General features: G+C 38.2%; 1 protein-coding gene across 9 annotated transcripts in view; it reads right to left on the bottom strand.

Annotated features, from left to right (window-relative positions):
- Window positions 1-3,975: 3,975 nt before the first annotated feature.
- Window positions 3,976-27,193, bottom strand: part of ATP9B (ATPase phospholipid transporting 9B (putative)) — a 174,748-nt gene continuing 151,530 nt past the window's right edge. For 2 of the 9 annotated variants that reach the window (XM_054192859.1, XM_054192861.1), the window contains 14 exons: window positions 26,774-26,866; window positions 25,563-25,646; window positions 24,852-25,022; window positions 22,716-22,814; window positions 20,257-20,346; window positions 19,692-19,836; window positions 19,296-19,360; window positions 18,698-18,853; window positions 18,484-18,548; window positions 17,173-17,281; window positions 14,321-14,378; window positions 13,427-13,630; window positions 11,066-11,098; window positions 3,978-10,257 (listed from right to left, as the gene is read on the bottom strand). In XM_054192859.1, coding sequence (XP_054048834.1) covers window positions 10,121-10,257; window positions 11,066-11,098; window positions 13,427-13,630; window positions 14,321-14,378; window positions 17,173-17,281; window positions 18,484-18,548; window positions 18,698-18,853; window positions 19,296-19,360; window positions 19,692-19,836; window positions 20,257-20,346; window positions 22,716-22,814; window positions 24,852-25,022; window positions 25,563-25,646; window positions 26,774-26,866 — 1,509 coding nt within the window. In that variant the 3' untranslated portion in view covers window positions 3,978-10,120. Of the gene's footprint in view, window positions 10,258-11,065; window positions 11,099-13,426; window positions 13,631-13,723; window positions 13,773-14,320; window positions 14,379-17,172; window positions 17,282-18,483; window positions 18,549-18,697; window positions 18,854-19,295; window positions 19,361-19,691; window positions 19,837-20,256; window positions 20,347-22,715; window positions 22,815-24,851; window positions 25,023-25,562; window positions 25,647-26,773; window positions 26,867-27,193 lie in introns of those variants that run through there. The other 7 variants (XM_054192857.1, XM_054192860.1, XM_054192863.1 and 4 more) reach the window with 6 other exon arrangements.

Raw genomic sequence — 27,193 nt, 5'->3', positions numbered from 1 at the left:
AAGCGCAGATGCTGAATTAGAAGGGGCGGGATGCAGGTGCCGCTTCTGGCTGGGTTAAAAGCCTGGGTGGCGTGCAGGACGGCGCTGCCACGGAGGGAGAGTTGTGCAGTCGTTCTCCCTCTCTCTGCCTTTGGCTCCCTACCACTAGCCTACAGCTATTTCAGTCATAATGCTGTGCGAAGAAACTTCACTTCTGTCGGCTAAGTTCCACGCTAATCACCTCCGAGAGCGCGACCGTGCTTTCCATCGACAGGATTAACAACCAGCGCTCAAGCAGCTGACGCGCTGGAGGACAGGCCAAGCAAAGAACCTACAGCCACGCTCTGGCAGGGGAACCCACAGGGCAATGTAAGGGGGCAGAACAGGAGGTACTGGTTCAAACCAGCACCAAGTCAGAGCTTTGAGCAGGACAGAAGCCCCTGTAGATATATTTCCCCTACTCAGATGTACACATACTCGCATAAGATTGTGGTAATCAGGAGAATGAGAAGAAAATTGAGTGACAGGTACGGAAATACACTAAAGTTAATCAACTAACTTCTAAGTGACCACTCCTGAATATAGCAAAAAAAAAAAAAAAAATCATGCTGTATTTTCATGAAAAAAATTAAAACACAAGTGAAGCAATCCCAAAGATGAAGTGTCATTCAAACAAAAGTGGGATGACCAAGTCTCAGGTTAAAAGTGAAGTCCTTCCTTCATGCTTTGTGTAAACACCACCATCAAGCCCCCATATACCCAGGATTGTAAGTTAGCAGGTTTACCACCTTGATGAAATTTCTGCCTCCTTGTAAGAAAAAGGTACCATTTCTTTCATCCCAAGTCACTTGGGTGAGTTCCTAGGACCTTCCTCCCCACACACTGTCTCTAGCCCCATCTCACTGTTCTTGTCAGCTTTCCTCACTTCCATCCATTCTCGGTGATGGCAAAACCCTCTCCCTTGTCAGTCTCTAAATTAATGGGCAGGGGGGCTCTTTCCCTCTCTCTGAAAAACCTGTATCATCTTCTCCAGCATCCTGCTCAGAGCCTATAATGTAATACCAATAACGATTATCTTCCTGTTGCTCCTATACTCTTTTTATTCCCTTCTGACTGATCAGTTCGGTTGCCCAGCTTGACAACTATAAAGAGACTGAAGGCTTGTACAGTGAGTACTTAGCATTTTTTTGGTAACCAGGCTCCTACTCACAAAGAAAACATCTTAAAAATAGTAGCACTTAAAATCACCAGTCAGTTCTGGTGGAGACCCCCTCCAACTGGTAACAGAAATTGTTGTATGGGCAAAACCACGGAAATTATTAGTCTTCCACCTTCACCCGCCTCACACCTCTTAAGTTCTTAGTTCCTGCCTTGAGTTTTGATATTCTCATTGAAATTTGCATAATATGAAGCTGATTAACTCTGCTGTGTTCCAGACACACAAGTAGCTCCTGTTTTTTCTTTCTCTTGAGATAAAGCTCCCACATTTTTCATGCCTTGGAAAAGTATCAAACCAGAGAAGGAGAGATGCAAAGCAGAAGCGCTGGGAGACTCCTGGGACTCAAACAGGACTGCCAGGTAGCAAGAAAGACCATAGGGAGACCTTTGTTTTTCATATTTTCCTTGAGTTGCTGGAGGGCTCTTTATCTGGTGTCTTCCCTCCAAAATTTCTCCCTTGGCTGAACTGGCAGCGCACGTGCTGAATTCAGCTTGCCCAGAAGCAGCTCAGCCACAAGCAGCCACTCAGTCACCCTCTTCACATGACCACCAGATGAGTCCGTCTCCCATGTAATTTGTGTCCCATCTTTAAAAATAAATACAAGACAAATAAGTGAAGTCTTGGCTACAGTCAGCAACCCTGACCCACACGCAGATGTGACTATGCTTGAGTCAACAGCTACGAGATCAGCAGGCTGCAATTTTAAAGAGACCCTGGACACCCAGGTTACTTGGAGGAGAACACAAGCAGGAATGGTAGGAAGGTGCTGAGGAATGGCTAGGGCCTACAAGATGGCTTGCAAGAAGACCAGCTCATGAGGGAGACCTGCTGATGTCCCCAGGGTGGCTCCAAGTGACTTGCCACGAGCGTAGGGTCTGACTTCAACCTGCAGGACATTGTGGTTAGGGGGTGCACCTCCATGCTGAGCGTTGGGTAGCACAGGACCAGACAGACAAGCCCCACAGACCTGGCTTAGGGCTTCTTCAAGATACCCGCAAGCAGCCTTCTGATTCTTCCCCCGATGCAGTGGGGGTCACTAGCTCCCTCTGCTAACCATGGCAGGCAGAAAAGGAGCTGGCTATAGGGTAAACCGAAATGAGCAGGAACTCAACACCTTCAAACAGTAAACCCTTTCCTGCCACGCTGGTGAACCAGAGGTTACAGCCACAGAGACCTGCGCTGACCCCACAGTTTGGCACAGCCTAGATTTTCCAGAACTGGGCAACGCAGTATGGGGTGGGAGGGGTGAGGGGTAGAGGGGATGGGTTTTTTGGGTCTCAGGCAAAATTCAGTTTCCCCACATGCTTTCATTGACTCCCCCAGCCTTCTGCCTGTGAAGGTGTTTCCTGGGGCTGACCAGAACATGCAAAATTCTGCAGTTTCAGACACCTCCCCTCCCATGCCCCGAGGTGGCTGCCTCTAGGGCAGGCTTTGCTTTAGGAAGCCTTTCCCTGATTCTCCAGCAGCAAACTCCATCGCTCACCGTACACTGGTACATCTGAACTGGCAGAGTGAGTTACCTGCGTGTCAAGAAGAGAGACTCTCACCCTGCCGAGTACTAGATCAGTGACTGGGGCTGGCTCTGCATTACAGCTGAGCTATAACCTCGTTCTCCCACCTCACCTGCCACTTCCAAGTAATTGCTTTCGGACAGATGGCAAGCTAGCAGCGTGGTTATGTGACTAGCAGTTTGGCTTTCTTCCCACTCAACCCCAAAAGAAAACTGCTGCAGGTTACACAGATACAGCTTGTTTTTCTCTGCTTCCCTTCCAGCATTACAAACCAGTCTGCACAGAGGCTGATTGCTTCCAACAAGCGGACAACTGCTCTGGCTGGGAAATACTTACATCCCACGTGCAAGCGGGCAGAGCTGGACCAAAGCACGGAGGCACCGCTGTATGATCATTGTTCTCAGGATAACACAACGACGAAGGTGAAACGCGCCAACCAGCAAACAGGCAGGGATCCTGCTTGCTGTTACCGGCAGAGCCCGTCCTGGTCAGGAAAAATCTCTTTGAAGGCAAGCAGGGCCAGACCCAATAGCAGAGCTAGGCAGAAACGCATGGCACTTTGACTGCCTGCAATTGTTTCTTTCAGGCGTGTGTTCCCGAGATGGGTTGTTAAAAACGTGATTTCCCTCAAGCTGTTCCAGGGCTTCAGGTGTGGGTTGTCTTACAAGGTTTATTTTCTGAAAATGTTATTGGTTGGGTTTTTTTTAAATAAGATTTCCATGTGTTGGTTTTTTTGCTCTGAAGTCTGGAGGTGTCAAGGGCATCACAAACTTAAGTTTATTGTGAGCAGCAAATTTCTTTCCCCCCTCCTTTATTTCTAGAGCTCATACGATATACCTAAGCTTAAACCACTTCAAGACACTTATTTCTTAAATTCTGGCATCCTTCGCTGTAACACCGAATTCCTAACAAATGCACAGATGTCTTCCTATGTCGCTTTCAACTCTTAACCCTCTGTCTATTCTAGTAACATAAATCATGTAAAAAGGACCAAGCAGAATTACAACTACCTTCCTACCTGTGTGTGGCTAATGTGAAGGCCTGGAGCTAGGATATTTTTTAAAATTAGATTTTTTAAAAAAATAATTTGAAATCTTTTACTATTTTCTCACAGTGAAGAAGTTTATGCCAAGAACTGAAAGGCACCTGTAAACAAAGCAAAGCCACTACAGCCACAGGGTAGAAGTCTCAAAGCCAATAAATCTTGTTTTCCTTCACCCCTTTCCTAGAACTTGATAGAATTGTATGCGTTTGTCTGGTTTGGGGTTTTTTGGGGTTTTTTTGTTTTTGTTTTTTTTTAAACTGCAGATTGCCTACAATTGCTTTAGTTGCATTCAGCTAGGGATAAGTACGTACTAGACAATACCTATGTCATGTTCCTTGCTCATGACACTCAGATGGAAACACCACCTCCGCCAGCCAGGATAAACTCAGTTCAGCTGAGATCAAGATACACAAAGGACTTCTATTCAAAGGACTGTCACGGAAGAGGCAGCATCCTGATAAAGGGAGGAGGCACTCCGGGAACCAGAAGCCGTGGGAGGAAGTGCATACGTAGCTGCGTTCCTGCAGAGGGGTTTGGAAGAGAAGGCAGCAACCAGCGATTACACGCAGGGCAGGCAACAGCTCATCTTCCTCTACTGAGCACATGCGGCGTAGAGGCTTTCCCCAAGGGAGCAATCTTGACCGAGAATTCCCAAATCTGTCCTTCAAACAGGCAATAGATGATTGCAATAAATACAAAACATGTGTACGTGCGCTTATCCCTTACAGGTCCGCTCATCCATTAACATCCCCCAGCCTTCCAGCCCAAATGGTCAGGAATTAATTTTCAACAGGCTTTTGAAGTAGTTATCTATAATTTGCTTCCATACAACGTGTGTTTACTTTGCAAAATCAAATCCATGCTCAGAACCCAGAGCAAAACACAGCGGGCCCATGGAAAAAACTAGATGCGTACATTACAGAGAAACAATGGAAAGTAGTTCTACAAATAAGAATTACAATAGTCTATTTTGTGTACTGCTTGCTTAAAGCTGTATGAACATTATAACCAAAGCCTTTTTATTCATACTACTTTTGTCAAGAGAAGAGGAAATAAACACAGTTTACTGCTGGAGGAATAAAGGCAGGGCCATAAATACTTACAATGCATCATAGTTATAAAAATAGTATCTCTTCTTAGAGCCAATAACGATCTTTCTTACAGCTCAATAACGCAAAAAGGTTAAGTATTCCTCAAATATGCTTTTTTCTGAGCAATGTAGAGGTTTACTATTGCTGGTTACAATCTCAAATTGAAAGCATGCTAAAGGACAGGAGGGGACTACAATAAGGAGAAATCTCAGGTGCAGTTTTGCTAAAACCGGGTCAGGAATGAGAGAATGAAGTATAATTTGTCAACTCAACTGTGGAGCGTTCTCCCATTATCCTGTTCAAGGCATCCCTTTTTCACAACCTCTGTTGTAAAATATTTTGATCAAAATCGTGATTTTGGTCGATGAAGTAGCAAATAGGTCTTTCAGTGCAATTCCCTATTTGAGAAGGATTTTGTTAGCAATTGGCTGAGCAAATTCCCACTCACAATAACAGCTGTGAACCCTGCTGAGGGCATCTGTTGGGTAGTTAATACTTGTTGGGAACTATCTTGCTTTAAGTGTCTTCTGTTTACAAAAGGAATTCCTACACTTTTTAACACAGTGTTAAAGATATTGCACCTCCTGTTTGTTTACATATAATGTTCGATCCATGTTGTCTTTGCTCACCAGTACTGATTTTCCTCTCTACAGGGGGCCAACATATCGAAGGACTTTTTTGATTGCCTTCAAGTTTCAACTGAGTTATAATAACAACAGCCTACATACAGAAAGGTTATTAAATGAAGTGTTGTAAGAGACTGCTGGCCCAATTCTTTCCTTTCTAGGCAGCAAAAAGGAGGAGAGACTCCATGGAAGCTAAAATTCAAATGGATGTCAGAGTAAGAGGGACCTATGATAGCTTCTGCACCAGCACTGCGAGCAGAGCAGCCACCTCTGCTCCCGTGGTTACCACTTTTTGAGGAGCACTGTCTGCCCAGACTCTACTGACCCTTTGCACGTACTCCACACTAAATTCCTTTGTCGTGCAGGGGCTGTTGGAACCACGTTAATACACTGGGACATGCGAAGCGATGCAAGCGTGGAACAGATGCAAGTCTCTTTCAAGTTATCTTCCCAATACAAAACCCAGGGATACAGAGCTCTGCAAAAGGGGGAAAAGAGATCACATCAGAGTATCTGTGTTAACAGCACACCTCCAAAGCCTCTAAGGAAGTCTATACTATCATTTACATAGCAAGCCCTTCCCCAGGCCTGACTCACCATCGTTCATGTGGTACATCTGCAAATAAAGGTGGTTCAGGCACGAACAGCCCCTACCTCCAGCGATGAAGGAACCTTCCACTGTACCCTGCATGAGCAAGGCAGAGGTGCCCATCAGTGTAGGGATGGAGGATGATCCCAGGAACACACTGACTAGCTCACCAGCAGCAGATCTGAGGTACTGGTCAGTTCTTCAAAATAATCTGAATGCCTTGAAACAGGAATAAGGTTGCGGAGGAGTATGGAGACTATACCGCCTAGGCCTACAAACTAACACGCACAAATGGGCATAAATAAGAGCAGTATGTAGAGAAATCATCTCCTCTTTGTCTACAGAAGTTGGCCCCCCTGATAACAGCTGTTTAATTCCCTATGTGAACATTAAAATTCTTGCTAAAATACCTGCAGCGCTGCTGTCCAGTCCAAAAAAGGTTCCTGACTGCTGAGCTCCCTCTTGCAGGCATGTTTTAAAAGGAGACTGAAAAACGTTTAGGCTCATCCTCTTTTGTGGACATAGGGTAGGAGGACATTTGTAACACAAACTGTCGCAAGTGGATGCTGCTCATCAAGATAATACACATAATAATGTACGTACAAAAGCAATGGCATGTTTTCGGACAACCACTCAGAAATTTTAGGAAGAAAACAGGAGATACCACACAGCTGAATTCTGACAATACACGTCAGCAAACCCAATTTGAACATAAAAAACCACTGTTGTAAACACTCACATTCACAGAAGAGTGCTACAAATTTAATATTAAGTATGCAAGGATTTAATTTTGGCTTCCATTTGCAAACTAATACCTTGTGTAGTAAAATTTTTCCAGCAGTTACATGAACACGTAAGTCTAGAATAGCAGCAGAAGAAACCAGTGTAATAATTACCAGTACTCCTTTTTTGCAGGATCTCTCCTTTTCCCTGTGTTCTTCCATCAAACTACATAGGAAATCTAGCAAATTTTTAGCTCAATATGCTTATTAACCATGGTCCAAATAGGTCAGTATTGTTACATATGTTACTTTGGTGAAGGTGTTATTTCCTGCTCGTGTTGCTCCTCCATCCTATTCCAATTCTGAAAATGTTTTCAAATACGTTTTCAAAGAGACATGATTACCATTTCAGAAATACGTATCTGACATAGCAGCTCACAAAAGTAAACATTTATTTAATACCAAATAAAACTAAGCTCCTTCTGGGTGTAACTAGAAGATCCAAGGCCTAAATCTGTGTTTATGTAAGCTGATCTGGTGCTTCGGACTTACTCCTGACATATACTGATGTGAAACGACAACAGAATGAGATTCTTACAAAATAATTTATTCATCTGCACACCAGACATGTTACCATTCTAGTCTGTTTTAAGAGCCAGGGATTGTGATGGTACTCGGCTTACTTTGTACCAAAATCTACAATACATTAAAGCTTTCTACTGAAAGAAGCCATATTACAATATTTAAATTCCGTATTGATATTATTACCTGTAAACCACTGTGATTTGGTAGCGCCACCCCTTCACAGGGCTATGACTGAGTGACATGAACAAGCAGAAAGCAGACTTCCCTGGTGTACATAGTTTTGCAGTGACTGAACCTCAAAAGCACTTTAAGTCACCTGAATCGGGCTTCCGCAAGTCTTCAAAATAAAGTGCTAGCTGAGACTAGACCTTTGCTGTATATTGAAAATACTCTAAGAAAGCAGGCACTCTAGAGAATTGACTCCACTTTTGAAAGGCTTGTATCTGCGTGTAGGATCTATACGTTTGCTATCACACTAACCTCACAGTCTTAATGCTGAGGATTAATATATGTAACACTATAAATTCTGTACACATGGGTATAATTGTATCTCATACGGCTGGATTACGGTACCGCTATCACTTTCATACTGCTAGTTTAATTTCTGATTTTTTCCTCGTTTTCTGCCTAACGTCAAAGATGTGATGTCTAGATGAAGGATGACCAACTCTAAGCTTTTGCTCATCCATTGAATTGTATGCATATGGTTGCGAGCTCACAATGTGTAAGACAAAAAGGTCTGAAGACATCATCATCAATGTTTCCGAACAGCTGCACACTGGTGACTTTTCTTAATTGATTCAAAGTAATTACGACTTATTGGGAGAAAATAGAAAATAAAAGCAAATCAGCAACAAAAATATCACAGGACTAAACTGAAAATATAAACCAAGAGTATCTTGACAAAAGCACATAAAATGAAGAAAGGCTTTTGCTAGTATGCCAGAACAGTGACATCTTGTGGGGGTTTTACAGAAGTGAGTTTACAGAGGGACAGAGCAAACTAGTCTGCAATGTTGTGTAATTAGAAGAAAGACTACTTCAGTAGTTCATTTAATACGTATACCATTAATAATATTTGGTAGAAATTAGGCTTTATTGCTTTTATAATTAGGAATAAAAATAATGATAAAAAAAAGCAGATAAACAGCTAGTAAGGAAAACTTTCAAAACAAAAATTAATGGAGTGGAGTGGAGTCCAAACAGCTCTGCAGCAGTTTCCTCTGCTCTCCCAGGAAGTAGTTATATTTATCACTTAAATATTACTCATCCAACATAATAATGGCATAAGGGCAAAGTTATAATAAACTAAACAAAGAATTACGTTGTAAAGGCATACAGTCAAACATAAAAATGACATCCATATTAAGTGTTTTTTAAAAACACACACGTAAATATTTAATAAATAAAGCATGGATAATTATGCTGTTCCTTTCCATTATACGTACTTCTTGAGAAAGCAAAGTTATATCACAATGGAAAACTAAAATAATATATCTGACTTTCCAGTACAGTATGCAAGATTTGGACCCTTCAGATTGCATCAGAGTATATGAGTTTCTGCAACAAATCTTCAGCCACTGTAAAGTGTCGTAACTCAGCCAAGATACTCAAGTCTGACAGTTTACAACAAGCAAGAATGTTGTGATTTTTTTTTTTTTTAAACAAGTTTGCACCCAAACTAAGTTATAAAAACATAACATTTACATCTTGGAAGATGATAGATTTTCCTACCATAATGTTCATGTGTTCATCTTATTTTCTTTTACCTGAGTAACCTAAGTAAACAGATTACAAGGCAATTTAAACATATTAGCTAGTACAATGTTTACCGGACTTCTCATATATAGAAATGTACTTGACACTATTTGCAGTTTTACAAATACAAAATGAGTAAGAATTTTAAAACATATTTACTGAGCAGCCATGTCTTTGATACCTGTACAAATCAATAGGTGCAGTGGAATTATGTATAGAATTTATGATTTAATTTTCAAACAGCTTTTGTGCAACCTGGCTGTAATGTGCATTTAAAGAACTGCTGTCAACATCACAGATCTGTAATATTTACTGGTGCCAGAAATGGGGAGTACAGAGTAGGACAACAGCTCCTAAAATAGTACTGTGCTATGCAGACATCTGTACATAATTCAAATAGTGCATATTACTCACTGTCTGATGAGGAATAATAGTTAGCTGCTAATACAGACACGGGCATTTACAGGTATTAGGTTTGTTACAGTAAGTATGGACGAACGAACTTTTCCATACAGAAACATTAAAAGGAAAGGACTTGAATTAGGAAGTTATGTAGTAATTAAAGAAGGGAAGTTATGTAATAAATAACAAAACTTTCCATTCAACTTGCAGAAGATTAGTACAGCAGGAAAAAATCCTTTACAGTAGCAAAAAATCCTTTACAGTAGCAATGAAACCATTCAGAAGCATTTCCAAATCAAAAGTAATTCAGTTTTATTTTATAATCAAAGCAACTGAAAGTAAAAAAAAAAAAAAAAATCAACATGAAGAAAATTTAGTTTATTTCTGGTAGTCTTGTTAGTGTACTTCTGTGTTATTGTACCTGTCAGATGTTTCCTCCTCTTTTTGTGCTCTATTCACTCTATCACTTTTGATTTTTAACACTTTTTTTTTTAAATTTCTTTAGTCCAACATAAATCCATAGACACTAAAGCACAGTGAACGTGCAATTTGCAGACTGGTGCGAGTGAAAAACCATAGGAATTCAATTACTTTTACGAGGTAAGCTTGGAGTAACTTGGAGGAGAAAATTTGCGCTTCAAGTACTTGAGAATGTAAAGTGGAAGACAGCTAACAACAGTGATTGCTGACACTTTCCACAGGAAGGTCACAGTTGTGATAAAGGCAACATCTGCAGAAACAAAAAGGGAAAATAAGTAATGGGAACTGATAACATGGAAACTGGAACTTCCATGCTGCAAAGTCAATTAAAATCTCTTAATTGTTTGCTTATGCTATTGTTCAAGACCATGCAAAATTTAAAAAAAAAAAAAAGGCAACAAAACAACAGAAAGAGAAAGTTAACTTCAACATTTTGGTTTTGCCAACTCTTTTCTTTAGACAGGAACTTCAGAGTTCCTTTACGGTCCTTACACTGTTTTGCAGCACAACATAGTTTTAGGGGAAACAGAATCTCAATATAAATGCAAAACTTTCCCATAATAAAAAGTAAAAGCATCTTGTTTTTCTACTAGTAAGAACGATTTTTACCCACTATAATACAAGCTCTAAACCAGAAATTCTGCCACCTTTTTGGATCCTTTATTCCATATTCAGATTTCTCTGAAACAGTCACAACTAGAGTGAATGATTCTTAAAACCTTAGAGATTAGAGTCCAAAAATTTAAGGGAAAACAATGTAGTGATATTGCCACAAGCCACAGTGAAAAGCTATATTTTGTGACAAACATTAATGAGAATGGTGACACTCTACACTTGCTACTGAAATTTTTTTACTATATTTCCATATTTCCAATGGTCAGGTAGTACTAAAGTTATCATGGAAAGGTCCCAGAAACGAGGTTATCTGAAGAACGGGGGTGGTATTTTTGCTTTTTTCCATTATTTACAAATGTGTATATTAAATAATTTACTACTCTAATGAATTTTTAAAGATTTAAAAAAAAAAAAGAATTCAAGAAAAGTTAAACTTCACCTACCTAAGAAAGCTCCAAAAGACACTCTGCCTATACCTGTTTCACAAAGAGGGAGAATGAAAATGAAAGGATAGATTTACAGAAAATACGAAAGTTATGTGAAAAAAAACCCAAGCAGGTTAGCAACACAAAAAGGAAATGAGAAAAAGTTAGTAGCATTAACTGGAATATTATTGCCTTTCACATGACAACCAGAATATTTTAAATAGCAATTAAACCAAAATATTTTGAAAATACAAGGATTTTATGTTTGGTCACGTTTTAAGGTTTTAAATAGGTAGGCAGTTTCCTTACATTTGACTTCAAGGTGTAATTTACTGTATAGACAACTTGATCAGAGCTGTTTTAATGTGAATTAAAATTCACTTCAGAAAATGCAATACAGAAATGCTTTAGTGCTCCAACTTTACTCATTAAAAATACTTTGCATATTAGATTTCAATGTATAAACTTGTACAGTTTTAGCTTAAGCCTGCTTAGACATACTAAGAGTCTATGTAACGTATCACAGACAGGCTTAATAAGGCCATTGTGTGCAATTAGTTCAGAAACCTAAAAACTGAATTACTTCCATGAGTCAAAGCAGTATCGAATAGCTTTGCCTTTCTAATTTGAGCGCCCTGTCATACTTATGATATTTCTTTGGGAGGAAATGCTGCTTTTAAGTAACATCATTGAAAGAAACATTTTGTTTGCCAATGAAGTCAAGCACTATTGGACTAGATTGTTTTCAGTTCTTCTGTACCTTGAACTGTAAACTGTAACTTAGGTTTATACTACAGTACATGCACAAAAAGAGACTCCCTCCCCACAGTTGTAATGTGACAGATTAAATAAGAGTGAAGCATTAAGCAGAAGTAAGACTAACTGAAATGCATTTTCTCAGAGTAACTGATTAATAACACACTTTTAAAAATACGTGTTTACAAAAGCCCGTGAAATTGCACCCTTCTCAGTAGCCTGAATGATGAAAAATACAGAAGTTAAGTCCCCAGGCTGCAAGAAGCCACGCGACCATTTACTTACTCAGTTGCTTGGACTTGTCCAGCAAATACATGAGGACAGTAAGGCACTCCCCTTTACAGAAAGGTTTGCAAGGAACAAAGTCCCTGCAGTTTTTACACAACTGTAACACACCTACAGGTGTTTCTCACTGAAAAACACCTATAAAGGACAGAAGGACTGGCTGTCACCAATACTGAAGACTTACAAAGGTGAAGCAAGTTCTCCTTTATGAAGTTCCTGGAAGTTTAGACTTAAGACCCAGTACCTGCATCTGTTCTTGCTTGCTCCTTTCATTTGTAATCTGGCTGTGGAGATTCAGCAATCAAACCCAAAATCTCTATTAAAGAGTCTGTCCATTAGTGTCAGAGAAAAGAAAAAGGTACTCTGGCAAATATGAAATAACGTATAATACAAGTATCAAGACCAGCTGGGTTGTTTCTTCATTAAAATTCAACTCCTGAGAAATCTGGGAAGCAACAGAACACCTGGGACAGGCAGTGAAGCATTTATTGATTAAAAAAATAATTCTGTCATCTAAATACACTACCCTAGTTTTGAACACCTGGGACATGAGAGAGTGAAAGCAGAACTATGAGTCTCCTAGAAACTCCCATATAACATGTAATTCTTTCATGAGAAGTGACAACTGAAAAAGAGCAACTCCTTACTCATCAGCTCCTGAAAAAAAAAGAGAGAGGAGCTAGATTCTACTCCTTGTGAGATAAAATCAAAATTGTTATATGTATTTCTGTAAAAAATACATTTGTAAAATCACACTTAGATAGTTGCTTTTTACTGAAGGATAATTTGATATAAAAAGAAATATGTATTATTTTGATGCTCAGATCCTTGACTGCTAAGATTTGCAGTTTGAACGCGTTCTTTCATCTTGTGAACTATGAACAATCAGAACCTTAAGACACAACATGGGATACTGCAATTTCAAGCAAAGAAAGCTTAATATAAGCTTAATGTAATTATGAAACAATGATTCTTATATAAAGTATTTATCCTGATAGCCTTCTGCCTCACTCTCTAGCAATACTTCAGCTCTTTTCATCTTATGGGTTAGATCTAATGAGGTCCACTTGGTCTGGCAAGAAGCTTGCATGTTTGAGTAAAGTTTATCATCTAGATAAAACATACTAACAGGAATAAAGATTGTCAAACTCCAGGAGAAAAGGATAAGAGAATATTTTAACCCAACATTAATTAAGTCTAATTTCAACTCAGGCATATTTATAAAGGAGAAGGCTGTATTTCACAAAGCTAACATCACCTATTCTTATTTATGAAATGAGAAGAATATTAAAAATATAAAGCATAGTTCTTTGCTAAAATACTTTTACTATTACTCACCAAAGTATTCATTTAGAAATGCAAGAGAGGCCACATAGCAGCCAAGACTGAGGAATTCAGCCACCACCATTAACCAGTGCCACGTTCGTATGGTCAGTGCAACCATCAAGAGCTCAGTCAAGATTAGGGCAGTGAAGGAAATGGCAACGACATGTACAAATTCAGATTCAAAAAGCAGCAGGGCTCCATACATCAGAATACCACCTAGGAAAGGCACACAAAGTTAACCATACACTGAGCAACGAAATGTCAGTATACCGGTTTTTACAACTGCACATTGAGTATTCAATTGCTTACCATGAAAACTTGCCCAGTAATTTTTTTAATAAACACAGCATTGATCTTTCTAAAAGAACAGAAGTGATATTTACTGTACTTTGTGCATGTGAAATAAAACAACCAAAGTAAAGCTGTAAAGAAATAAAACTATTAGAAAATTAAACACCTTTTAGTGCAACATATCTGATGAACTGTTAATTAACCTCATTTTGTCAAGTGCTACAAATAAATGAGATATTGTCGAAAGTGTAATTACTTTTAACTGATTACATAATTCAGATTTCTTAACAGTACTTCTGTCATTCCATGAAAGAAAACTACTGTGTAAATATATGCAATGTGATAAGCACTCATTAAAATTTTTCTGGATTAGCATTTAATTAAAAACATGTCCTTTTTTAGGCGACATGCATCAATAAAAATACCAATCCACGCCGTGTTTTGAATAGACCTGGCACACTACAGGAATATCGATTTACAAGATAAACAGAAAGCAATATATATAAACTGCTGATGAAATGTTAAGCTTTGGGAATTCAACCTACAGCTGAAAAACAATATTGCTAATAGCAGACAAAAAATTCTCAGTTCAGTACAATTAGGACTCTCTCCTACCTTGGTAAATACTGATTAAAACCCAGATGAGGAAAGTCTTAAACGACAAAGATCTTCCCTAAAAGAAACAAGTGAGAGGACAGTTAAACAAAACTTTTATAAAAAATAAATCTACTCAGTCCATATATTTTTAATTGTAAACCACTACAGAGATATCTTACAAATAAAATAAGCAGTCTTTGAAATTATACAGGCTAAAAAGCGTCTACTTGTTTTTACAATTCTTCATTGCAAACTTTCACAGAAATCACACAAAGTCTAAATTTGGGGGTAGGATAGTTAAGGCCTTCAACAGCAAAGATACTTTACCTTGCAATGCTCTGGCTCATTTTCAGAGGGATAATTACAGTAAAATTAGTTTATTTTTTATTTAAAATGTTTTTTATGTCTGTTTTGTAAAGCGTAGTCTTCAAGAAAAATAGCATTGTATATCTACTGACCTAACCCTCAAGCAAAACTGCTGTCACTAGTCTCATCTAAATGTTGGATAAACTATTTATTTGCGTTCATAGAATAAACATATGACTACTATAAGTTTTCAGCAAGTAACTATTACCAAATACATTTTAAATCATCTTGTGGTTGTGAATGTTAGAGATTGAAACATATGCATAAATCAAAGAATAAATGCTGTACATGTGCATTCTGTTAGAATTGCAGAGCTGAAAGGATATACATCTAGAAGGATAAAACAGCAAACAAAGCAGACATTTTGGCGCAAAAGAAGTGATCACCGGAACAGGGAAGAATCAGCACTTTACAAAGAAATGTGCTTCATTGCTGTAGAAAGTGATGAATTAACTCTTTCTATTACTTCATTATAGGCTAAAACATTTTCCTGGATAGGTGGAGTTCATGGCAAAGTGCTAAAGACACTTTCATAATTCTGTACATAGTCTAGAATGTTGGTGACAGACTGAACATATGGGAAAAAATTCTTGCACAAGCACAAAGAAACAAATTTTTCTCCTCCTATGAGTGCCTACGAATTTTCCTTTGAGTATTGGACATTGCTACCACCTTTGACCATAGCTCCTAATTAGCAAGACTTGTGAAATAAGAATGAGTTTGAGTTTTGGTTCACCTTTATGGAACTAGAAGGGGTAAGTCACTCCTGAGCCTCTAAGGAACACTGCACAACAGGCTGTGAATCATTTTCAGATGAAAGCAGGGAGCCCTCTTACTTGTACTTCCTTTCAAATTTTCATGATCTGTTCTAGCTATAACTCTGTAGGAGCCACAGTAACAGTAATATTGAATCAGTGGATCCTCCAGGGTATGTGGCCACACACGTTTCTCTGAACCTTGCTAATTTTCTCTTCTTGCACCAGAGCAAGAGTCGGTCAATGACTTGTGCCAATATACCTTACTCTTTTAAAAAATCCAGAAAGCATTTTCATCACTGGCATATCCCAGAAAAGAAACCATTCCTAGGAATACAATTATAGTCCACGTCAACGCATATTTGAATAACAGTAGATGAATAGCATTGGTAGAGATTTGCATTGAGTCCCTAATTTGAAAAATGATGTGCAGAAATATGTAGGCTTCACAGCGTCATGACTATGGCAGCATGATCATAAATTGTTGTAATAAACACAGTAAAATTACCTTGTAGTAGTACAGTCAAATGTAGCACATAAATAACTTTTTGTACTACTCATCCATAGTCGTTCACTGACCATCATCTGCCCCACACAATGCACTGAACTGTACTCTCCAATTTCTCCACATTCTCTTTTTTATTTTTTTCCCCTTCTGAAGAGAATTATTTGGGTTCTACTTATTTAATACTCATAGAGGTGCAACAGAAGCTGGGAAAGCCAGTGATTCAGCATCTCCAAGAACTGCCACTTAAGCCTAAACAAAAAACCTTGCCTGCATTCATCCCCCCATCCTGGGCAGTTTCTGAGTACAGGTTAGCTTCTGTCTTTGCAAATAAGATGCTTCCTAGTTCCTTCAACAGGCCTCCACAGGCAAGCTTATAACCTGCCTTTAGCAGGTTTAAGGCCATGCTTTTTTGAGATTAATCATAGGCTGAAATCTCACGAAGAAACTTTAAAGGTTCTGAAGAGAGAGAGAATCAAGACCTCCAACAGACGAGAAAAAATTCTCTCAGACTATCATAGCTAATAGCTAATTTAATACAATTAAAAAGACAAAGGCTCTGAAAAGTTTGGACCCTCTTCACCTATAGTCTGGTTTTGGACTTTTAGATACATCTTCAAAGAATCTACTATCCCTAAAAAGACTATCTGCGTCTGCCTTGGATCATAACTTTTCTAGCTGACAGTTTAAGATGGAGCAGAAGTACCTTTCAAAAAACTTATGAAAACAGAATCTCGAGATTTGTTTCACTTTTGCAGGTTATGGAATTATACACTTTTGTTGTTTGCAGGTATGCGCAAACACACAGAAAGCAGTATCTACAGATGATTCAATTAAGACATATCAGTTATCAATATCTGTTATTTAAAGAAAGTCAGATTTTGGAGATGTCAGTACCAATTCTGGGGGCGGGGCGGAATCTATAGATTAATTTACCAGTTAAAAAAGAAAAAGCAACTGTGAAAAAGTAAGCATAAATAACTCCAGATCCTGTGGCCAGAACTAAAGCAACTTTTACATTAAATTATTTCAGTCCAACCATTGCTGACTCAACAAATTTATTAATAAAACTGAGTGGAACATTTGGTACTATGGATTATTTCCATAGTACAAAAGTCTGCATTACATTATTTGTGCATCTGTCTCACATGGAATACCTTAAGAAAATGATTTTAAGAATTCCCAGTTTTGCATACTGGAGATTCCACCATTTGTTTGTATCTGACCACTGAAGACATTCGTACCTTTGTGAGATCCTTATAAAGTTCTGGATATAGCAATGCCATTTCTGGCTTTACATCCTGATCCAATACTAGAGAGAAGACTGGAAACATAGTATATATGGTTGCATACCTAGGTGAAAGGAAAGGACATAAATTGACACTTTTGTATGATACGATTTTAAATCGATCTACCGAGTTCAATTATTCATTTTACGTAACTGGAATTAAACTGGTTCTTCTACCCAGTACTGAGGCAGCTTACCAATACAGCTTTACACATGCAACCTGCTCCTGTGCTTCTGAGAGCTGCCCGTCGTGAGAAGTTACAGAGCTTTTATACATTCAAAACCAGTAAATACATGTCTGTCTTCTACATGTATCACCCAAGCTTATCACCTGTTACCATACCCCCTGTGCACTTGCACTTTGGACAACCAGTTCAAAGACCTGACATTTAAATTCAACCACAGACGACAGCATGAAAACTGAAGAAAAAACAAGTGCTATATTCTGGACATCAGAATGGTGGTACAGGTCGGTGGATGAACAAAAATCCTAACAGCTCTGTAAGTGGCTTTGGATTTTAGTACACACATGCCAGATGTATAGTTCAGTATGTACTTACCAAGAACTTAGCACAACTATTTACCAACATTTTGGAGAGGTCTACTGCTTTCCTCTGCACAGTCTGGTAGAATCAGACCTTGATTTGACTATGATTTAAGTTACTACTGATTTAGGTTGTTACTGTTTACAAGGAGTATAAAAAGAACTTCTTAGGACAGAAGGGGCAGAGAGAAGGACTAATATATGCATACGCCTCAGCTGTATGACTTGGGGAACCATTTTACTAAAGCAGCTTCTGCAACAAGGCCCGGGTGCTCCTAATCCTGCACGCATTCACCCGAAGGGAGATCTACGTGGCAGACTCAGGTAGTGCACTCTCAGAGGAAATTTCAGTCAGTAGCTTCAGCTCCATTTTTAACAGAAAAATCTGTGATTCTCACTGAGGCTTGCAGGGCAAACTGTGTAACAGCTGAAACTGCTCTCGGAGATTCCACTATTGTTTTCACACCATATGTGAAAAAGGTTATACGGCATCTTCTTCTAAGGCCATGCAGATCCCTCTCTTCAGAGAACTGAAAATGAGGTTCCCCCCCTCATATAGCGCACATTCAACCTAGTTTGACTTTTTTTTCTTCTTTCAGATTTTGGTAGCATACCAATGATAGACATATGAAAAACGTGGCACACACCAACTACATGATGTTATTTTACAAGTTAGTTTGCTGTACTTACTACCAGGTATCGTAACTGTTCGTTTTGACTTACCCTACCATTAGGAATCCTTGGTACAAGGGAACAGATGCAAAATAGAAGACTGATGAAAATACAGCCTACAAAAAGCAGATAATTATATATATCTAATATAATTCTATATATAAAACATTGCAATAAATAACTAAACAATAGTAGTTAAGATTTTGTGACATTTCAAAGACAGACATAGTGTTTTTAACTATTCAGAAAATGAAATTTTAAATACCTGCATAGTTGAAATAATAAGGCCTCGGTGCATGACAAATTGACCAAGTGCTGCTGATCTTTTGTAACTGTTTCGACCGTGTACCATCAGCAGCCTACCTATGTGTTTAAACTGTGTGATAGAAAAGTCAGCTGCTAGGGAAGCTTGTTTTCCCTCCTAGAACAAAACACAAATATTCCAAATATAAAACCCAGTGTAAAAGATGTGTTTCAAATTTCAAAATTCTAAGTGATAATTAATTTCAAAAGTCAAGTTTGCTCCTACTTCAGAGATCAAGCCTGCAAAGAGACCCAAAGGACAATTTTTTGAGCATATTCTAAGATAAACTGGCTGTAACAAGTAAGTTTAATCACCTATCCTGCTTCTTTCAGGTAAATACTACGCAGAAATAACTATACTGTTTCCTGCTTTTCTTGCTTTTTGTGTTTAAAAAAATAAAGCAGAGGACACAGAGGCAAAGAAAATATTAGTTCAAAGACCAAGCATTTTTATCATCTTAGAAATTATTAATTCACTACAGTTTAAGAACAAAGCTTCTAATCCCATGTTACGAAACTACTATGTAGTACATATTTGACAATGAAACTGTTAACGTTACCTTGCCTTCAATTCCAATTCCACAGTCTGCTGCTTGGATCATGCTGACATCGTTTCCTCCATCACCTGGAAAATGTCACTGCAATATTCAGCTCTTCAGAGGTTTTACTCTCCTGGCCTTACAGTATTTTAGAAACCTCCTATGTACCTTTACATTCTTACAATTAATCTATGGATTATGACTGATTACTTCATCAGTTGCGACCTTCTTCCTGTGGACTAAGGAGGATAACCACACCTTTCTCATGGAACAGCATTTTCTGCTACAGCTACATAATACCTGGCTGTTGATAAAGTCTCTTTGGCTTTGTTTCAAGTATTTCTCAATGGTGCCATCTACTGCTTAAGTTTATTACAGATTTTAGCTACTGCAAATGAAGATCGCATCAACAGTTACCTATTGCACACGTGCGTTTTCCAGTGTGGTGCTGTAACAGTTTCACAATATGAGCTTTTTGGGTGGGAGAACATCGGCAGCACACTACAGCAGGACACTGACAAGCCAACTCAACAAATTCATGCTCATAATACTTTAGACAAACCTAAGGAAAGAAAATACACTTGAATTTACTTACTATTAAATAGCACTACATGTAGTCTAATAGAAAATAGTATAAAGAATTCTTTTATGAAGTTTTGCTTGCACAACATCCATTTGGGGGGAAAAAAAGACACGTTCTCCTGACTGTGGCTTTAGTATTTTAAGCTGACACTTCTCATTCATTTAGAGAGCCAACATGCTTTGGGGTTAAGAGAAGAGCTAATACTAAAGCACACTGCATACAAAATCCAGAGATCAGAGAACCAACAACATTGGCACATCTAGAACATATATCCCATAATTATCACTCAGTGAAAAACAAAAGTATCTCTAAGGACAACTTAAAGTATGGGCAAATATCAGAAAAAAGTTTAAGAGCATGAAGACACTGACACTTTACTTTTTGAACATAAATTCTTACCTCAAGTGAGTCCCCAGATATCACCAAGGCACAGTCATGCTTCCTCCTAAAGGCATTTAGTTCTAAGTGAGCCTCTCCTCGAGTGGTAACCTTCAATAAAAAACACTCACTTAAAAGATTTTGTTATAATCTTAAAAATAAAAAACCTGCCTAAGTAAATTAGGTTTCGAGCACTTGAACCCAGAAGGCCTTAGTTCTTCAACAAGTGTTTTATCCCAGTGCAAGCCCAATACCCATGGGATGTGACTACAATCCTTGAATCTTACGGAGTGAAAAAGTAACCTTCAAACAAGGAAAACCTATGTAGTCAGCTTAAGTGGTTCCTCACCAAAGTAGACCAGGGCTAAAAATTTAATGAATTAACGACATTAAAATATCTTAAATTCAAGCTGACCTGAGTCTTTCCATCGTGGCAGGGCTAGAGAAACAACAGACAAAAAAAACGAGCAACCCCCCCAAACTTTTATTTATTAACCAGTAAAATATGTTCTTAGAATAATGCAAAATGTTAAAATTAATAGTTCCTCCAGTTTGGGCAAGTAGACACAGATTTCAAAAGGCACAAAAATGCTCAGTAGTACGAATCCTTTTGGATCTTGCATGAGTTTGCAAACAGGATCAAATGGCATAATACAAAAGAACTACATCATAGATTTTTTTTATTTACATAATTACTGTTTCAGAAAGGCCCAGCTATCAAATGCAAAAAATGGTCAAAGGTTCCCAAATAGATTTTGGAAGGTTTTGAGCTAGAAACACAGAACATGAAAAATGGAAATTATAATCAGATTTTGAGGAGACTGTCAGTTTTGGTTTTTTGTTTTTTTCACCAATAAAAGATCGATGTATTTTAGAACTATCATGCAAGACAACATTCCAAGCACAGAATAAAACACAAACTCTGATTACACTTCCAATTTCGTCTCTGTCAGCACTTGATTAAACAACTTCTAAGAAGTTTTGTCTTTGGCCCACTACTACCCAGGATCAGATGTAGTCCAAAGACCTTTCTCCCTTCAGATGGGCTCTACTACACATAAAATGTGAGCTACATTAAAAAGCACCTGCAAACAGAAAAAACTATACACATGCCTCAATTCAGAAATTTTTTTCCTTCTTTCCCACAATTAAACATGTAAAGAGAAAGCTCCTTGTCTGCCAACTGTTAGGAACCCTGGATGGAACTGGCCCATTATAATCCTTCTGCATTACAGAGATTAAGAGATGTCAGTACTTGGTGCATAAACAGGAAGAACATTAAAAACAAAAGGCATTTTTTAGGGAAGCCAAAGCAGTAAATAACTTTTTATTTACTAAGTTATAACTAAAATAGAAGTGTCAGAGTGCTTGGTATGTTCTTATATTAATCCAGAAGTTACTTCTTTGCAACAAATACAGCCACAGAAATAATTCTGTATAAAGCCATTTTCTAACTAATTTAAAACTTTGGATACTCTAAGTTAACACAGTTTTATGCTGATCTCTTATTACCAGTCGAGGTAATGAAAATAAAAATCTGACTCAACTAAATAGATTTTGTTCTGGAAGACTTAATTTGTGGTGTTACAACATGGAAAGGTCAACAAAAATTGATCTGAAGTTTTATCAGAAGCATTAATAATTTAATTGCAAATAGTAGTCTGCAGGGCCTAATTTGCCATTCTGATGCTTCAGAAGAAACTACATTTACATGTAAATTATATTCATATAATTATTTCTGTAGGTGCAAGTGGTTCATTTAAAACAAACACAGACATATTATGTCTGATCACACAGCATCAGTCAAAGTCTGGAAAATCTATTTTTGTTTGGCTTCAGTAGAGTTGATGCTATGCAAATATAACCAAAATGTATACAAAAAGATATTCGGCTTACCTTTCTAACAATTATCTTAAACAGTCTGTTAATAAAATGCAAATATATATCATGATATACAAAAATATTCAAAGTTCTTCATACCGATTTGAACTATGTCTATACAGGGAATGCTGGCATCACAGTTTAATTCAGGATTAATTCTGCTTGACTCCAAAGAGTTCTATTAATAAAAATGCTAGAACAAGCAAGGACCACATTCAGATAGCCTAAACTCCTGGATACACTTTCCTGCTGGCTCAACACCTCACACAGACCCCTCTCCGTCATTATTCAGAGGTACCTTACTATGTTCTATGTATAAGTGAAGAGTGTAAAGTGCATATTGAACCTGGGTCACCCAAACATGTGTACAAACATTTCTGTAGTATATTATCAAATCTAGAAAAAAGCACCTTTAAACAGAAGCAATGCTTTGTAATTCTACATCCCTGAATAACAACCTAAGTACTACTCTCTTGACCATTATTCTGACACTCAGTACCCATCAGTTGTCAACAAGCAGCCAACTACTAATCAAATAAAACAACATTGTTGTTAGCTGTCCTTTAATGAACCAACAAAAAAGTTGGAACTATACTTACAGGTCTGAAAATGTGAATATCTTGAGTCCTAGACACTAAGTGAGAACTTTTCGCAATGCAAGTTGCTGTCTCCAGTTTATCTCCTGTTAACATCCATATCTGCAAAATAACGTAAAAGTTTACTCCATTGGACATTAACACATCTGTTCTCCAAATCTAAATGACATCTCTCCAACCTTTTTCTGGTACCTTTTGGGACTGAATTACCACAGAAAACATACTGATATGAGCACTTTTAACTAAAATGAATAGGCAGATTTTACTGTGATAACACACAAAGCAGAAAAGAACTGTCTTTACTTCAGGCAGCTTCATTCTCCTTCCCTTCTCACAAGGGCCAATGTCTCAATTTACATGAAGACAAGATGAAACTCTGGAGAAACCCACTGGCATACCTGAACAGCAGGTAAAGCATAAAAGCCTTTCCCTATGGCCCTGACACTACACCTTGAGCAAAAGAGTGAGGATGCAGACAACTACAAAAGAGATAACGTTTGTCACAACAGCGTGTGACTCTAGTGAGAATCTATGCGAAAGCAGCAGCCAAGCAATGAGACAGCATATCCTAGAGGAAGAGCTACAGTCCCAATGCTCCAAAGAGGTCCTGCCCACTGACCATGCAGAACTGGGATGAAAGCATTAAAGTTTAAGGAATAAGGCTGAGGATCCATCTGTTGTTAAAGTGAGACAGCTCTCTCTCCCTCAGCCCCTTAACACCAAGAAAGTTGAAGGACAGCTGGATGAAAAACCATTAGCCCTATCCCAAACCAAACAGACCACACAGGAAGAACAACTTAAGCCGCAGGAGTTACTACTGGATAGTTACTAAGCGAACAGCTGCAATTTTATTAAACTGTACGCCTTCTTTTCCTGTACATCTCAGGTAAGATCCTTTTCATTAGTTTCCAGGTGGGTCAATGAATGGACAAGGGACTCGTGTTTTCTCATCAATAACCAAATGATCTATAATTTTATGACCTATCTACAGCTACTATTGTGTTTCCAGCCAAGGCTGTTCCCTCAACCAACTTTCACATCCCTGACCAATTCCTTCTTGTTTGTTGTAGCTTGAGTAGCATCTCTCCTTTGTTGACTTCTCAATCATCTGTGTCAGGAAATTATTGTCATTGCACTTCGAAATTCTCCTGGTTTGCTTGTGCCCTCCTGTGTTGCCCTTCCAGCAGATACTGGGGTGGTTGAAGTCCAGCACAAGTTCCAGCACGTGCAAATGTGAGGCTTCTTCCAGTTGTTTGAAGAAGGCCTCTTGTACTTCTTCTTGATCAGGCAGTCTGTAGCAGACACTCCCCATAATGTTGTCCACTAATGCCTGCCCGCTAATTCTAACGCATAAATTCTCAGCTGGCTCATCATTTGTCCCAAGGCAGAGCTTCATGCATTCCCACTCGTCTCACAAAAAGGGAGATTCCCCACACTTGCTGCAAAGCAAAATAACTTACCCTCCTTGTGAGGCTAAAAAATTGTACCTGATTCCATTTAACCAATGCAAAGGCAACACACCTTTTCTGTGCAGTTTGACACTGCTTCAAGCAAAACGTATATAATCGTGCCCACTCCCCTCAGATATTGTTCATATCTTTACTTCAAACCCTCTCTCAATAAATGTGCATTTGACAGCTGTCTAGCACAGCCTGCCTATGAACAAAACACAGCACAAACTCTTGTGCAGATCTTTTCACACTGTCCCTTTAACGTGAGTTGGACAAACTCTGCAAGGGCAGTTCTGAATTCTAGTTCAACCAATGCACCTTTTGATTTTTGCTGAGACTTCTTTTGAGTGCCAACCCTGAAAACATTGTTATCATACGAATCTTGTGCCAATCTCATTTAGTGTCAGCTAGGGCAGTTTACTGTAGACAGTCAGGGGATACACAGTCAGGGAGTCACATACATTTATCCATTGGTAATTTCCCTACAGAAGTAAGCTTGAGATCAATGAAACCTGGAGCGGACAAAGGAACTTCGCGCACAATGTCTTGTTTGTTTCATGCCCAGAATGTGCTTAGGACTTGACATATTTCTTATGCAGAATGAACATGAATGTAATATAATTCAGGTCTTGTTAAAAAAAAAGTTGATAAATGATAACCTGTTATGTCAGCAGTATATGTTTAGTACCTTTATTCCAGCATTTCTTAGCATCTCTAGAGTTGGTCTAACATCTGCTTGCAGCTGATCTTCTACTCCAGTGAGACACAGCAACTCCATTTCTCGCTCCAAACTCTCTACAACAGCAGCAACCTTCAGGTTTCTATCATGTATGCTCAACTTTGCTTGGTTATATCGACTCTGTTTGCACAAACACAAAACCCCTTAGAGTTTGCTATGACTCATGAAGTATACATTCAGTCTACCAATCAGCTATAATACGGATTCACTAGGCTAAACATTTGCCTTTAAATGTCTTTAACGAAGAATAAGATTAAAAGAGCAAATTTTACTTTACACCCAATGTTGTGTTTTTTTCTGACAGATCACCGCAAGAGAATGCCTTCTGTAGAACTATTAAGAATTAGGCATCACAGCATCTAAGCAGGAACTGCTCTTATCTTTGAGGACAAGTAGATTTTTTAGGTCATGTTGAAGCTACAGAATTAACATTACACTAGCTTCTAGGAAAACACTGTCCAGTCACATAATAAAGCAAAACAGTATCCTATGTATGACTGCAGAACAATCACTAACGAATGACAAAATATCTAATCAATTGCGTGCCATATTGACATCTTAATCATCTCTTTTTGCCACCTTAATAGAACAAAAAAGAGAAATGTTCCCCTTGAAGTAACTAAACATGGTGAAGCACAAGATCCCTCTGTCCCCTCATACCTCAAAATCTTGATACTGTTCTTCAGTCAGTGACTTTTTGGCAACAACCAGTGTACGCAGTCCTTCTCGTGCCATATTACCACACTAAATGGACCAAACCACAGAATAATTACACAAATATTCAACCACATGTGCACGTTCTATACTATATGCTAGCAGGGGATATTGGTGTTTCTTTAGACTGTTTTTTTGGAGAAGCCACAAGCAGAATAAAAAGCAATTATGCTTCAGGTCCCCCAAATGAAGTGGTATGCTATTGGTAAGCCAGTTAGATTTCCTCTCCTAGCTTAAAGAAACCTCTTTTAGGTTGAAGCTGTAAAATAAATTAAAACTATTATGAGGCACATAACAAGAGCTGTATCTTCTTTTTCCACTAAACATACCTCTTATCAGAAAAATATCTACACATTAAAAATAGCCATGGAATAGCATGTCTTAATGAAAAACAAGGCTGTCCAGTGCAAAACACTTATTGATTTGACCTCATAAAGCTAAATAAATTAAACAAGTATTTTACAATTAATTGTGCATCATTATCGCCAAAAGTAATTTTTATGACATTTTGCTAGGTCTTGAGGGAGTTTAATTTATTCATGTCCCCGAATAAATCAAACTGCCCTGCAGCAGATATTGATTCATATTGCCAATACCATTATGAACATACATGGTGTAATCATTGTATTAACATATTGTCTGTATGTAGGGTCAAAATAAGATGATTGCTGGTACTTACTAGAGCCACACAGTGGAAAAGTATTAATCAGTTTTGAAGTTCAGTCACTAACTATTTTATATTAAGTTCAATAAATGTGGCAAAAACCTATTTCAGTTTGGCTGCACCCCTTACTGAACTTCCTAATTCATAATCATACCTCACTGCAGAATTTGATATAAGAAGGGCATTTCAGGATAAATAGGTTTATAGCAGAATACTTCTCAGAAGTAATTAGGTTTTATGTGAAAGGTCAGTCAATGAAAAATAAATTTCCTTGTTTTAAGTAGAAACGTGTTCTACTGTGACTACCAGCTTTGCTTTTCCTGTGGGTTGTTCAAGAATTGGGAGTGATTCTAACCCCTTAAAACCCATTCAGGATATATGTAACTGGACTTCAAAACCCATTACTGCACTGGCTCAGGTTGTCCTTCGAACCTATTGCAATAATACCCAATATTTTGACTTTTTTTTTATAAATTTTGATTTTGTTTCTTACCTCTTCTTCTAACCAATCATTGTACTGTACAATAGTGGACATTGCAACATCTGCACCCTTCATGTAAAATGTAATTTCTCCTGAAGATTCCTCCTAAAATTTTACAAAAGAAATAAAGGGGAAAAAATCCCCCTGTTTAGACAGTCAAAACAATACCTACCAGTAACCTAACTGTCTTTTGAAGTAGTCAATGTATTACCTTTTATAAACGATGAAGTACCTTGCCAAGAGCTGGGTAAATTTTATTACTTCATGTTACTACTTCCATCGAGGTACATATTTTCATATGTACCTACTTTCTCATATAAGAGGATCAGTTCTAACTGAAGTCAATGTGAATAACAGATTCTAAGCGTCCCTAAACTGCCCGTCTAAATTTTAAGATATCACTGTTACGCCCCCTCTAACTACTATTTTGTT

The sequence above is a fragment of the Rissa tridactyla genome, chromosome 2, assembly GCF_028500815.1.
Source record: "Rissa tridactyla isolate bRisTri1 chromosome 2, bRisTri1.patW.cur.20221130, whole genome shotgun sequence".
Taxonomy (NCBI): Eukaryota; Metazoa; Chordata; class Aves; order Charadriiformes; family Laridae; genus Rissa; species Rissa tridactyla.
The sequence above is the reverse complement of the archived record's forward strand: the minus strand, read 5'-3'. Positions and strand labels throughout refer to the sequence as shown.